This window comes from Hyalella azteca, unplaced genomic scaffold (assembly GCF_000764305.2).
Source record: "Hyalella azteca isolate HAZT.00-mixed unplaced genomic scaffold, Hazt_2.0.2 contig7624, whole genome shotgun sequence".
Classification (NCBI taxonomy): domain Eukaryota; kingdom Metazoa; phylum Arthropoda; class Malacostraca; order Amphipoda; family Hyalellidae; genus Hyalella; species Hyalella azteca.
Genome location: NW_025937745.1, coordinates 455,219 through 470,649, shown reverse-complemented (window position 1 = coordinate 470,649; position 15,431 = coordinate 455,219). Strand labels below are relative to the sequence as shown.

The window sequence follows — 15,431 nt, the reverse complement described above, 5'->3', positions numbered from 1 at the left end:
AATACTCGATATCGACCTGAACGGCTTGATGATACTCGAAATCGACCTGAACGTCTTGAAGGGAAAGTCGGTCCATGTTGCGATGACCGTGTCGAAGGAATATGAAGTTGTCCGGAGATTTTCGTTTTTCTCGTAGAAGGGAGTGGATTTCGATCAGATTCGTTTGTTGGGGAGAGTTGGGGATATCTGCTTTGAATTCCCCTGTTAGGGAAAGGGATGGCCGGTGTTGGTATTGTCAAACGGTGACCAGATTCGTACGATGGCGAAAGCGGATGATGATCAGATGCATCCATTGACGGACGACCATATTGATATCCAGACTCTGAATACGAGGCAGAATCCCAGTTCGTGTATTCCACGTCCGAACATAACCCCGATGGACTCGGACGAAGAGAAGTAGGTTTACAATACTCAGAGGCGATGCGTTGTTGAAGACCTTTGGGAGGAAGGGGAAGAACGTTCGGCATTTTTCCATAGTCGTCTGGGGTTTGTGTACGCCTGCGAGCTTCTTCATTTTCCTGGTACGCGCTCTGACGCCTGTGTCTCTCGCGCATACGCGCGAGACCAATTTTTGGGTCTTCGGGTCCAAAACCTCGGACAGGCTGCGGAGGGACAGAACCTGGAGTCGGGCTATTCAGACAAACAGGATCGCACAAACTTCTTGAGCCAAACGAGTGGATCCCATGAGCTTCGGGTGGACTTGTGTGACAAGTCCGAGAGGGACTGTGGGGACGAACTTTGGGGTGAATGAGGAGAGAATCACTGAAGGGAATAAAGCTATGAGCGCCATGTGGACTGATGCTATGAGCGCCATGTGGACTGATGCTATGAGCGCCATGTGGACTGATGCTATGAGCGCCATGTGGACTGATGTACCCAGCATCACCCAGCATCACCCAACATCACCCAGCATCACCCAACATCACCCAGCATCACCCAGCATCACCCAGCATCACCCAACATCACCCAACATCACCCAGCATCACCCAACATCACCCAGCATCACCCAACATCACCCAACATCACCCAACATCACCCAACATCACCCAACATCACCCAGCATTACTCACGGAATATATTGTTCTGCAAGATGCCACTGAACATCCCCGTACGTATGGCTCTATGCTTGCGCCATGTTGACATGTAGGACTCCTTGACTATATCCCTGAACATGAAGTTGATATGAAGGATGAAGTATATCCTGCCTATGGTCCAGCAGGTCATGGTGTAGCTGTAGTACTTCTTCATGTCGCGGGTCTCAGGATAATAGTTATGTAGGGCTCGTTGTGTTAATTGCTGGAGCTGGACGTAACATAACGCTTTTCCCAGGCTGTGAAAATAATTAAATTTTAAAGAATATGAAATTCAGGGAATTGCATTTTAATTAGATTAATGAGCATTTATAATTTTTGTGCTAGTTGATCTAATATTTTGATAATATCGTCATGAAACTAAGTTTCATGTTTACGCAGCGAACTTAGCGTTTTTTCGTTCACATACAACAAATTGAAAGCGCGTAACACCATCAGTGTTTTTCGCTTGAATCCATGTAACAACTTTCATCGAGTTTATTGCACAGAAATTTTTTAAATTAATGCTCCAAAATGTATGCGGTTTTTTATTGAAAAAAATTCATTTATATACATTCAACAAAATCTGTGGAGTTTAACGACCAAGTATAACTAAATCCTGGGCTCCAGAATCCGTTGAGGTTTTCGTCAAGTAATGCTATAATTTGTTTACAAATCTTTTTAGTTAAATTATCGCCGTTTCCATAAGAACCTCTTATGAACCCCCGTTATTTTGCGGCGCACAAACAGCGTTAAGTTTATAAAAAACTCTGCTGTGGGATTGTACCAACTGCAAATCAATCTATCTTATTGAGCACGGGTTTTCCTCCTACGTAAGTGCTAGATATCTAAACCCTTACTTCAAAGAATCAACGAATGACAGAATACGTATTCCGACAATATTCGTTATCAATTTTGGCTATAAAAATACATCAACTTAAAGAATATCAACAATATCACATGAACACTTTAATCCTCCTGTAGTCTTTGGGGCAAAATGACCCGTAAATCCTGTCCGTACAGGATATAGGATTTCTCTGGACATAACCTGATGGTTATATCCTCTGGACCTAAGGCACACCCCGAAAATTAAAACTACAGGAGGTTCAATAGCAATTGCAATTTTAAGAAGACATTTGACTACATTTACTTACTCGTGTATTGAGAGGTTCCACTCTGCAAGTCTGTGGAATGTGAGGAAGGCGATCTGTAGGACCTCTGCAGCGATCCTTTGAACAGGACTTAGGAGGATGCAGATGTCGGTGAACACAGGCTTGAAGAATCTGTCTAGTGCTGCAGAGAAGGGAGAGCATGTCATGTGACTTAATCTGTCATTAGGGCCTTAATAAGTAGACTGGGCATATAGGCCCCAAGGCCGGGGGAAGGGGTATGTAAGTCCGGGGGAAGTCGTTAGGGTCTTAAGAAGTAGGCTGAGTATACCTGTTAATTGGTCGTTAGGCTCTTAATAAGTAGGATGAGTATATCTGTTAATTAGTCGTTAGGGTCTTAATAAGTAGGATGAGTATATCTGTTAATTAGTCGTTAGGGTCTTAATAANTAGGTAATGGATAAGTAGGTAATGGATAAGTAGGTAATGGATAAGTAGGTAATGGATAAGTAGGTAATGGATAAGTAGGTAATGGATAAGTAGGTAATGGATAAGTAGGTAATGGATAAGTAGGTAATGGATAAGTAGGTAATGGATAAGTAGGTAATGGATAAGTAGGTAATGGATAAGTAGGTAATGGATAAGTAGGTAATGGATAAGTAGGTAATGGATAAGTAGGTAATGGATAAGTAGGTAATGGATAAGTAGGTAATGGATAAGTAGGTAATGGATAAGTAGGTAATGGATAAGTAGGTAATGGATAAGTAGGTAATGGATAAGTAGGTAATGGATAAGTAGGTAATGGATAAGTAGGTAATGGATAAGTAGGTAATGGATAAGTAGGTAATGGATAAGTAGGTAATGGATAAGTAGGTAATGGATAAGTAGGTAATGGATAAGTAGGTAATGGATAAGTAGGTAATGGATAAGTAGGTAATGGATAAGTAGGTAATGGATAAGTAGGTAATGGATAAGTAGGTAATGGATAAGTAGGTAATGGATAAGTAGGTAATGGATAAGTAGGTAATGGATAAGTAGGTAATGGATAAGTAGGTAATGGATAAGTAGGTAATGGATAAGTAGGTAATGGATAAGTAGGTAATGGATAAGTAGGTAATGGATAAGTAGGTAATGGATAAGTAGGTAATGGATAAGTAGGTAATGGATAAGTAGGTAATGGATAAGTAGGTAATGGATAAGTAGGTAATGGATAAGTAGGTAATGGATAAGTAGGTAATGGATAAGTAGGTAATGGATAAATAGGTAATGGATAAGTAGGTAATGGACAAGTAAGGTAATGGACAAGTAAGGTAATGGACAAGCAAGGTAATTGACAAGCAAGGTAATGAACAAGTTAGGGAATGGACAAGTAAGGTAATGGACAAGCAAGATAATGGACACGTAAGGTAATGGATAAGTAAAGTAATAGACAAGTAAGGTAATTGACAAGCAAGATAATGGACAAGCAAGATAATGGACAAGTAAGGTAATGGATAAGTAAGGTAATGGCCACAACATGGCTGCTCACGTGGCACGTCCTGTGTGTGGATGGACGGATAGACCAGCATGTCGGCAGGCTTGACCATCTCGAAGACCTCCGTGGCCTGAAGGATAGAGACGTAAAATACTTTCTCGTCTTCATTTTCAAACAGGTTTTCTTCCAGGTCTTCAGACGGATTTTCATCCGAGTCTTCAGACGGATTTTCATCCGAGTCTTCAGACGGATTTTCTTCCAGATTTTCCACCGAGTCGTTGACAGAGTTGTTGCCTGAGTCGTTGCCTGAATTTTTGCCAGGGTTGTTGCCTGGGTTGTTGCCTGGGTTGTTGCCTGAATTTTTGCCAGGGTTGTTGCCAGGGTTGTTGCCTGGGTTGTTGCCTGGGTTGTTGCCTGGGTTGTTGCCCGGGTTGTTGCCTGAGTTGTCATCAGTGTCGTGGTCATAAGGCATGCGTAGCACGCACCGAACTGTTGATTTAAGTTCCTTAAGAACCACGTCCAATGTAGCCGCGCTCTCGTGGAACCCTGGGAAACTGGGGAAACATTTACGGTTGCTAAAAATAACGACAGTAATGAAAAATTTCACGATCATGACTAGTATATAAAATAATGCATAAACTGAATAATTGTTTAATTTTTCAAGAGGAAACATTCGTTTAGATAATATTTTCATTCCAGCAACGTCCAAAAAATACATAAGCTGGAAAAATTGCATTATTTTACGAAAAAAATATTCATTAATAATTCTACTTCATTCCATCACCTAATTTTGCTAATGAAGTATGTGACCTAATTTTGTTAATGTAATAATAATATATATGTATGACCTTTGCACAGGACAACTTATACACAACTACCTTGATACAAGCCTAATTATTTTTATGAACAAGATTCAGTCTTGCAGGTAATGAAGGTTTCATCTCATTTAAGACATTCGGATTAATATCAAATTATCAATCGCAGTATAGTTCAATGATTCAATAAATAAATCATAAAGAAAAGACTTACAATAAAAAGTCGCCTAGTCCGGAGCACCATTTGCCTGCAAAAGAAAAGTGGAAGCATTAGAAGTGCAATATTAGAGCATTAGAAGAAAAATATAATAGAGTTGGAAGGGGAATATTATAGTTTTAAAAGTGCAATATGATTCTCCAGTATCACCACACGGCTTAAACGTACGATAGCGAAAATGCACGGTACAAATAGCACGCCACAAATGCACGGCACAAATTCACGGTACAAATTCACGGCACAAATGCACGGCACAAATTCACGGTACAAATTCACGGCACAAATGCACGGCACAAATGCACGGTACAAATGCACGGCACAAATGCACGGTACAAATAGCACGGCACAAATGCACGGTACAAATTTCTGTAGACATTTTCGGCTTCTCTGTAGACATTTTAAGCTTCTCTGTAGACATTTTAACCTTCTCTGTAGACATTTTAAGCTTCTCTGTAGACATTTTTGGCTTCTCTGTAGACATTTTCGGTTTCTCTGTAGACATTTTCGGTTTCTCTGTAGACATTTTCGGTTTCTCTGTAGACATTTTCGGCTTCTCTGCAGACATTTTCGGCTTTTCTGCAGACATTTTCGGCTTCTCTGCAGACATTTTCGGCTTCTCTGCAGACATTTTTGGTTTCTCTGCTGACATTTTCGGCATCTCTGCAGGCATTTTCGACTTTTCTGCGGACGTTTTCGGCGTATTTGCAGACGTTTTCGGCGTATTTGCAGACGTTTTCGGCGTATTTGCAGACGTTTTCGGCGTATTTGCAGACGTTTTCGGCGTATTAGCAGAAGTTTTCGGCTTTTCTGCTGCCATGACCGATCTCTCAGCACTCATTTTTGGCTTCAGAATAGACGTTTTCGGCTTCTCAGCAGTCTTTTCCGGCTGTTGAGTAGACATTTCTGGCTGCTGAACAGACATTTCTGGCTGTTGAACGGACATTTCTGGCTGTTGAACAGACATTTCTGGCTGTTGAACAGACATTTCTGGCTGTTGAACAGACATTTCTGGCTGTTGAACAGACATTTCCATCTTTTGAGCAGACATTCCAGGCTGTTGAGCTGACATTCCGGGCTGTTGAGCCGACATTTCTGGCTTCTGCGCAGACCTTTTTGGCTTTTGAGCAGACAGAATCTTTGGATCGATAGTCACCAGCCACTTAATAAACGTTCACAATTTACCGTCTCCTGTAACTTCATCCACGATAGGTATATCAATTTAGTCAACGCATCAAAATCAGCGACATGCACGATACTTGCCTTTCTGCCTGCAAAAAAATTCACTAATTTAACATCCAGAAAGTATAACTCAGTGATTTACAATTTAAAAGCGATTACATTTAAATATCATGAGCAGACGTTGGCAAAGCCACAACGTGCATATCAAGCTTGTACGAATTCCTGTCAAATATCTCAACAGATTTGGCAAGCAACTGAAGTAAATCCCAGGCTCACGTTCTTGTACCTACGTTACGAAGCCGGAGGGACACTTATTTTTTACGTTTTTTAGATGCCGCTGTTGCATTATTCGTGTGCTATGACCTACTTGAGGTGGTCAATGAGATGTTAGATTAGCATGGACATGGTGGCTAATGAGAAGAAGGGTAGCATACATGGCCAATAATTCGTTGGGTTAGCTTGGTTATGGCTGCAAATGAGAAGATAGGAAGCATAGATGGCCAATAAGAAGTTAGGTTAGCTTGGCTATGGTTGCAAATGAGAAGATAGGAAGCATAAATGGCCAATAAGAAGTTAGGTTAGCTTGGCTATGGTTGCAAATGAGAAGCTAGGTTAGCATGGCTACGGTGGCAATGAGAAGCTAAGTTAGCTTGAGTTTGGTGGCAAATGAGAAGATAAGTTGGCATGGCTTATGTGGCAAACGAAAATCTAGGTTAGCATCAGTATAGTGACCAAGAGAAGCTAGGTTAGCATGGCTACGATGACAAATGAGAAGATAGGTTAGCATGGCTTTCGTTACCAATGAGAAGCTAGGTTTGCATTAGCATAGTGGCCAATGAAAAGCTAGGTTAGCACCGGCATAGTGATCAATGAGAAGCTAGGTTTGCATCAACATAGTGGCCAATGAAAAGCTAGGTTAGCACCGGCATAGTGATCAATGAGAAGCTAGGTTTGCATCAGCATAGTGGCCAATGAAAGGCTAGGTTAGCACCGACATAGTGATCAATGAGAAGCTATGTTTGCATGGACTTGACTACCAATGAGAAGCTAGGTTAGCACAGCTAGCGCGGCCAATGAGTAGTGAAATCTAATTCGCTACCAAAGAAAGATTTCTTTCACTTTCTCCACCATCGGGAACGCAGCGCTACTAAAAGGCTTACGGTGGAACATGGAATTCTGGCGGGCCCGGGGTGGAATTCTAAGTGGAACTTGGTTGAGCATTTTCACCCAGTTTCGCAGGATAGTCTCTCTTAAGTTAAGAGAAGCCATAAAAATGAGAACTCTATCAAGTTCTCACACAGAAACAAAATTCATTTGAGGAATCCAAGTGTATTTTTATACAACTATGTAGCGTGCATCTTATCAAATTTTCAGGCCCAAAATTCCACCTCCAACTCTCATTATATCAGTCGATATTATAGGCTTTCAATTCGCTTAGTGTATAATCGAAAAGTATGGACAGGCTTTAATGCATCAGCACACAATTACATAGAAAAAACACTTTTCAGAAAAGAATAAGAACAAAAGAAGATCCTAATGAAGATTTTTTCACCCTTTTGATAAAGAATCAGCGTTACATTGAAAACCACAAAACGAGAAGCTACTCTTACCTAACACCTGAAACTACTGATGAAAAATTTATTCATCACTATAGCACAGTTCCAAATTGTTACCATCACTATTAGTTTCCATTCTTTATCCTGAAATCTGCGAGCATTTTGGATTAACGATACAATAATTTGAAAGCGGTAGAAAATATCAGCAAAAATACAAATGAACGTGACGGAGCTTTTATACAACGTTTAGACTAACTGTTCAGGAGCATAAATTGCTTCGCTTACCGTTAGTGAAGATTAGCCTGGATTTCAATATATTAATCTTACCAAAAATTTTACAATGTTAGGAGGAAGGTCAGAATTATATTCAATCGAGATATTGCGCAGTTTTCAATGTCTTTCATTAAGTTTGAAATTCATTTACTCAAGATTATATAAATTAAATGTTTCTTTGACAGATTAGGGGTTTACCGCTCTTTTGAATCGAACGTACGTTCACTTGTGGTCTCTATGACTGCTTGATGTCTGTATGCCTATATATATAACCACCTGTTGAAGATAATGATGACATGGCAACTCTGGTCAGGTGCCAATTACCTCAAGATAAGAATTGTAATTTAAATAGTTGAAATCACCGGTTGGCCTTGGCTTTTTGATTTTTGGTGTTACAAATATTTTTTGGATGGCAATTTTCATCGTGATTCAACGTAGATGGTTTTGTGCGACTACGATCAATTTTATATGAGAAACTTTTTTTAACAGTCACGTCTACTTTCCACTAGAAAATAATTAATATTTCTGTAAACTTATTATGAATGTGAGAAAGAAACTTTTCCCCTGATATATATTAACGAGGTGGCGGAGAGTTCATGATGGAAGCCGTGAGTTGAGGTTTCAAAACCCTTCTAGCTGTGAAAATCTTGCGATGTCTGGAATCGGCGATAGGCTAAACCAGACGAAATCTTATGAGGCAGCCATGGAACACTCAGAACCGTTTTTCTCATATTTGGATTCGTGACTTGTAATGTCAGCATCTCTCATTCTGATCTTCGTGAAGGTAGCAGAGCAATAGAGGCAGCAGAAATGACTTAATTTAAGCCGGGCAGAGCTTTTGAGAGGCCCCTAATGCAGACATGACGGCCTCATACCGGCTCTCCTGCTGCTCTCGTTTGACACAGGCTCATCTTATGCCCCAAATAAACATCAACTTTGATGGCATATGTGCGCAAATTTGAAACATGTTTCTGTGGTAAAAAATCTATATTTGATGCGCAAGTTAGAGGGGTGGTTAAGACATTAGAAAGGACATTTGAAAACAGGGAATTTATTGCAAAATATAATCTTTCATATCTGAATGTAGGAATCAAGTCACTCCACGAAAATACGAAAGCCAAGGCAAAAAAAAAAACCACATAATTGGTAGTGGAAAATCAGGTATATATGATTTTTTCATGTCTTCTGTGAAATAGCGACAGCTATACAACAATCACGTTAAACTAATCAGAATTTATAATATTATTAACATTAAGATATGTCTCTTATAATGGTTTGCGTCTTAAAAGTAGCCTAAATAACTCATCAAATTTTGAGTCTTTCACTTGACTTGTTTCAAACTAAACTGATTTGTTGAGTTACATATAAGGTCTTTATCAATTTAGAGTTATAGAGCAGCAAATATTTTGCAAGCTAATATTGCAGGGGCTGGCACGAACCAGTAAAGTAAATATTTATACCGCAATCATCAGTACGAAGATACTAATAGAGGTCATTGATTATTTACACATATAGACGCATATACAATCGCTGTTAATAATAATATATCATGCTTGGGATGATAAGAAGAATATCATTCCAATAATTTTACTTGGAAAATATACTGAAAAAAATTGATTTTATCAGCAATGTCGTTTTAAAAATGCTCGCAACGTTGAGTGCATTCTTGGCTTCGCATGAAAAATTTTAGTGAATTAGACATGAAGCAAGATCATGTTTTCAATTCAAAATGAATATACTCCGCCTTATACTCTATACGAAAAAGTTGTCATAATTTATTGTTATCCCCACAGTGAACGAAAACCAGGCCCGTGCATTGCCGAATGGCAAAATACATGGAAAACAATTGAAGACGAGCCCGTGTTGTCAGTCGTCATCACTGGCGGCACTCCATTTCCTCCGGCACGCTGCATGTAGTCTGCAGCATGGAGTTCAGTTGGCTGTCAGAGACTGTGCCTGGTAAAGAAACGGTCGAAGCGCGTCTCTGAAATTCTTCTGATTTTATTTCACTGGCCTTGACCATCAACAACTTGGTGAAAGTGCCGATCCAAAACTTGGCTTCACTTGCACTTTTACACTCAACTTTGATGCTTTCCTTCCCTCTCCTCATCCCAAAATCAATCTCGAGATAAAATACTGTTGGAGTTTTGTCTGTCCTTAGGACTATGAAATGCAAGGCGATGACGTCAATGCAGTTCAAGAACTGTCGCTTCGTCGAGTCCACAGCAAACATGACGAAGGAAGACGAGAGGAGCATGGCGTGCATGATGCCCTTTGCAAAGCCACGTCCAGTTACCATGAAGTAGCCTGCGGCCAACAAAGGGGTGTAGATCTTCCACGAACCAGGATGGTGTCTCACGTTCATGACTACTGAGTCAGAGTCTGTAATTTTAGCCACAACCGAGACGCGTTCAATGTTCTGAGCTAATTTTGAGCGCAGGTAGGAAGAATTAGTAAGGGTCTTCCATTCGGTGAAGATGTCAACGTAGAAGGCTGGTCTGGACCTTACAGCCTCAATCATGTCTCGCGCCAACTCGCACTTGTCAGGCCGCAGTTTCTGGACCTCGAAATGATATCGCCTACTCGAACGGATGAAATGCTCGTACTTGTCAAAGTCTTTTAAATCATCGAGGAATATTTCAGTCAAGTAATGCGTCGGACATGAGCTCTTCTTTATGTTGGTAATAACTGTGAGGTGCATATGAGAAATGCCCTCAAGAAGGAGGAGGTACTGAATGCCAGGGAAATGGTTGTTAGATTCCAAAACTCGCAAAAATTGGCAAAGTTTTAAATGGTAAGCATTCTCCTTCTCAATAAATTTGTCGGTCAATGCCTTGACTTTTGTTTTTAGTTCTTGGTCTCGCTCCATGTCTAGCTCCCAGTCCACCAGCACGTCACTCACACAACTCACACTATCTTCGTCACGAGAATCGTTGAAAAATACATCGCTCACCAAGGACTTTGGGGTAAAACTCACTTGGTCTGGGGAATCGAGTGAGCTGTTGATAGACTCAAGGAAAAATTTTGCGCTTTTCCTGTTTGTCGTTTGTGGGTTCAGGTTAGGGCTGTTGGAAGATGATTGGGATGGTGTTAGGGATTGTGGGTTCAGGTTAGGGCTGTTGGAAGATGACGAGGTTTGTCTTGGGGGTTGTAGGTTCAGGTTATGGCTGCTGGAAGAAAATGGGGATGGTATTAGGGATTGTGGACTAAGGGTAGCGCTGCTGGAAGATGACCGGGATGGTCTTGGGGATTGTGGGCTCAGGTTAGGGCTGGTGTATGATGATGGCGATGGTGTTAGGGATTTTGAATGATTTGGTATGTTGGAAGAAGATGGTGATTGTTTCAAGATTTGTGGGCTTAGTTTTGGGCTGGTGAAAATTGATTGGGATTGTTTTTCCAATTCACAAAAAGCTTCAAGGTTTTCACTGTCAATCTTACCGACGGGTAGAGCAAAAACATTGGAAATATCTTTTATTTCTTCAGGAGCACTGTTTGCGCTGATGGATTTAATTTCAACTGCATGTGCGGTTTCCGGTTCAGGAGGAATGTTGAAAATTTTTGGGCTACTGAGGCTACTGGAAAGAACTTCTGTGTTGGCTGTAAAAGGTATATTGAGGGCTACAAAATCTAAATGATTTTCGGATTTTGACGAGGTGGAGACTGCATCTTCGCCAATTGGATATCTCAAAGGAGCTTTCAATGCTTCTGACGTTTGCGTAGTTGTTGAGGGCTCAATGCTCTTGATGGAAGAAGGTAACTTACGCGCATTGCTTGTTTTGGGTTCCGGTGACTGAGATGAAGTACTTGACGTGGAAGTTATTCTCGCGGATTGTTCTCTGAAAAATTAATTTTATTCAATTTTATAAAAAAATATTATATCCAACAACAATAAAGACAGAGATGCATGCTCAGTCGAGTATGTATTGAAGTATCAGGTAACTGGTCGGGACATAAAGGTTCCCTCACTATGTTGTATACTTTTTTACCATCCCCACTTGAATGGTACGACACGATTGTACTCACATGAGCCCATGCTAGTCTGAAGCTGAATCCGACAGTGGCTGATTATACGAAAGCTTGAAGGGTAAAATATGAAAATCTTCGACGATTAATTATTTAAAATCTTATTCATGTTGTGGATGATAGTTTTACTCTTTTAGCGATACCACATACGTACATTGAGACGCCAAATAAAAACTACATGAATAATAATTGGAAACTGTGGCCAAGTAATGTTATTTATTTTTACTTGAATTATTTAAACACAAAGATGCTCAATTTTACACATATTGTCTTTAGAATTGTCTTTGTTACCTAGTGACCGCTCTGATGAGCTTCAGTGCGTCTTCGCGTGACGTCATCTGCAGGACAACGCACACTCGCTGCTCCCGTATCTTGTCCAGTCCAATGTAGACCAGCGCCCCACCGGGGTCTGCCGGCGTACCGGGGTCTGCCGGCGTACCGGGGTCTGCCGGCGTACCGGGGTCTGCCGGCGTACAGGGGTCTGCCGGCATACCGGGATCTGCCGGCGTACTGGGGTCTACCGGCGTACCGGGGTCTGCCGGCGTACCGGGGTCTGCCGGAGCACCGGGGTCAGCCGACGTCCTGGGGTCTGCCGGCGTACCGGGGTCTGCCTGCGTACCGGGGTCTGCCGGCGTACCGGGGTCTGCCTGCGTACCAGGGTCTGCCGGCGTACCGGGGTCAGCCGGCGTACCGGGGTCTGCCGGCGTACCGGGGTCTGCCGGCGTACCGGGGTCTGCCGGAGCACCGGGGTCAGCCGACGTCCTGGGGTCTGCCGGCGTACCGGGGTCTGCCGGCGTACCGGGGTCTGCCAGCGTAGCGGGGTCTGCCGGCGTACCGGGATCTGCCGGCGTACCGGGGTCTGCCAACCCCCCACCTGAGCTTGTGGCGCTCACTGCGCTTAGCTGCTTGACAGAGTGTTTAGCCAGCTGCGAGTAAGAAGGATATTGTTGATACGAAATAGTTCAGAATTAATCTTGTTCATAACGTTTTATCAAAGTAATTTCTTCCTTCATAATTACATTAGTTAGTTAAAAAGGCATAAGATTAACCTTAGAAGGAGAGTGCCAAATAAGTTTTAAAAGCAGTGTCACACAAGGAACTCAGAGAGCAAGAGAAATTTGTAGCACGAAAGCTCCTAAATCGCCCTAACAAAATTTAGATGTAGGCTCGACTCTGTGACTGCCAAAAAATTTGGGTTCACCACCTAGGCTTCTGCCCTGAAATAGCTACAATCGGCTTAAAGTTGTTCTGAGTGTGATTGACTGCCCGATCGAATTCAGATTCCCAGGCAGAATCCCCCTGTGAGAATATTGGCCAAGCCGAGCTTGCAAGCTCCTCTTTTAGCCTACAGCACAGATATCAGCCGCTCTACCCAGTGAAATTTTACAGACGCGGCAGCCTCTGATTTGGATTACCAGAAGCGGGGGCGACTCTAAATTTTGTTAGGATATGTCCTCTTCGACTGTGCTTGAAGTGTAGAATCTGAGCAGATATGTACAACTAAGGGTCGGCCAACCCTTTTCACACCATAGGAAAACAAAATCGGGATGGAGATTCATACTAGACGCTTATTTTCAACGGACGGCCATGCAGATCCAGAATACCTATTGGTCCATTGTGGCGACTTTTGGGCAGAAGCTTAGGTGTTACCCGACTTTTGTGATGGAAATGAATTGGTTGCAAGACTCGAGGAAGGAAATGTTATTTTAGCTTTATTTGCTGAAGGTGCATGTGTTTTACCCAAATTGTAAACAAGAACCTAAATTCTGAAGTTTGGAAAATTAGGTGTTGATGATTAATAGCTGATGAGCATTAAGAGTTTCCCTATTTTTTCAGTGCTGGACAAAACCGTTTAGTGTTCCAAAGTTATTTTACATCTGTGGAGGGTAAAAATATGAAACGCAAGTAGACATCTTACCACGTTGTCACCTTCTACGAGGTAGATGTGCTGATTCATAACGTAGACTACGACACTTCGTCTACCGACGAAGACAGCTGACACAGTACGAGTGACGCCATCGTCTGCTAGTTTGCAGTTCATGACAGGAGTAGAATGGAAGTATCCAGAATTGGACAACCTTTCCTGTGTACAAGACTCATTCAGGCTTCTGAAACTACCTTTGATAACATTTATCTTTTTCTTATCTGAAGGAGATAAGGGACCACCGATTGATTCATGCTTAGAATATACAATTTGAGTTTCTTTTCCGCTTGTTTTGTGGGACTGAAATGCTTCAAAATCTGAAAAGTATTTGTCTACTTTCGGTGAATAAGAAACAATTCCTCGAGATCCCGCTTGTGGGAAGAACCCCAAACTGGATTCCTGCGTAGCGACTGAGGACTCCTCAGACGCAGATAGTGAATTTCTCACGACCTGAAATGACGAGAACTTTTCACCAATTTCATTCAACGACTTTTGACGGTCAATTTCTGCACTAGGACCGTCGATTGTCTGCGTAAGTTTGGAGGCGAGACGCAGACAGGCGTCGCAAACTGCGGTGCGCTGCGTATCGCTCAGGTCACGTAGGGCGAAAGGGATCCTGAACATCCCCAGGAGTTCGCCCCGTAGCAGCTCCGCGCCTCTGAAATACATTTTTTTCAGGGAACATTTGAAAAAAATTTTTTTCCATGAAATTTTCTATTCAGGGAACATTCATTTAATAGAATATTCGTCTAGTAGGAACACGCATCTGATGATGCTTCAAATTAATAGAACATTTATTTAATGAAGCACTCCTTTACTCCTCCTTTAATGAAGCACTCCTTTATTTATTTAATGAAGCACGCCTCTGCAATAATTTTTTTTTCAGGGAACATTCATTTAATAGAATACTCGTCTAGTAGGATACGCATCTGATGGTGCTTTAAATTAATAGAACATTTATTTGATGACATTGATCACATTGATCTCATTGATCATTTGAAGCATTTCGATCACACTGTGAAAGTCTGTACACGTTTGTTTATGTAATTGTACATTTTTTGAATGTTTAAATACAGGTTTCTACATATTTTACTCATTATATGAACATTTAAACACATTTGCGTACTCACGAGAAGTGTGCATGTTCGCTGGTGCCTTCAGCCATGGTTTTCTTATATACTCGCTTCAGTTAAAATACTTATCGTTTGTGATTAAATTTCATCTCTTTGGCTAATGCTGCCAAATATTATCTGTATAAAAACCATAAACGATTTAATAAAGAATAACCGATATATAAAATATCTATAAAACCATAAACGATTTTACAGATATTTTATATATTTATCACAATAATAATATTATAATCATTCTCACTTGAATATCAGTCAGCCAAGAAAAAGATTTAGCTCACCAATATAAAGATTAAATCAATCATGGTTAAAATATAGTCACACTATGCTAAATTACAACTAATTCTATTGATAATATGACAAACACATAAAGAAATGACGGCAAAATTGTCCCAATATCAATGCACTTTTTACTTTGATGCGAGTCATTCTGACCAAGTTTGACCATGCAAAAGAGCGTATTGTTGCGTCAGCTTTCCGCTCGTGCTGTGGGTAAGAAAGATGGACAATATCACCCATTTATTTCTCTGAATCAGTAATTTTAAATTAAAAGTAATCTCTATGAATATGCCATATTTTGATAACGCACACACACTCCTTACAGCACGGCGGCCAAAGCGCCACTGAGCCGCTGTAATGCAATGGCACTCTTGCACGTATTT

General features: G+C 41.2%; 1 protein-coding gene across 1 annotated transcript; it reads right to left on the bottom strand.

The window, feature by feature from the left end:
* Positions 1-8,751: 8,751 nt before the first annotated feature.
* Positions 8,752-14,892, bottom strand: LOC108666514. Its single transcript, XM_018153400.2, has 4 exons — positions 14,770-14,892; positions 13,634-14,297; positions 12,007-12,641; positions 8,752-11,528 (listed from the first exon to the last, which is right to left on the bottom strand). Exons 1-4 carry the CDS (start codon positions 14,802-14,804, stop codon positions 9,569-9,571), a joined length of 3,294 nt encoding a protein of 1,097 aa, XP_018008889.1. The 5' UTR covers positions 14,805-14,892; the 3' UTR covers positions 8,752-9,568.
* Positions 14,893-15,431: the final 539 nt, after the last annotated feature.

What these genes read in the sequence shown, in the direction of transcription:
- LOC108666514 (XM_018153400.2), bottom strand. Translation starts at nt 14,804, where the DNA reads ATGGCTGAAGGCACCAGCGAACATGCACACTTCTC. An exon ending in AGCGAACATGCACACTTCTC is followed by an intron (nt 14,298 to 14,769) that starts GTGAGTACGCAA and finishes AATGTATTTCAG; the next exon opens with AGGCGCGGAGCTGCTACGGG. An exon ending in TCGTAGAAGGTGACAACGTG is followed by an intron (nt 12,642 to 13,633) that starts GTAAGATGTCTA and finishes TCTTACTCGCAG; the next exon opens with CTGGCTAAACACTCTGTCAA.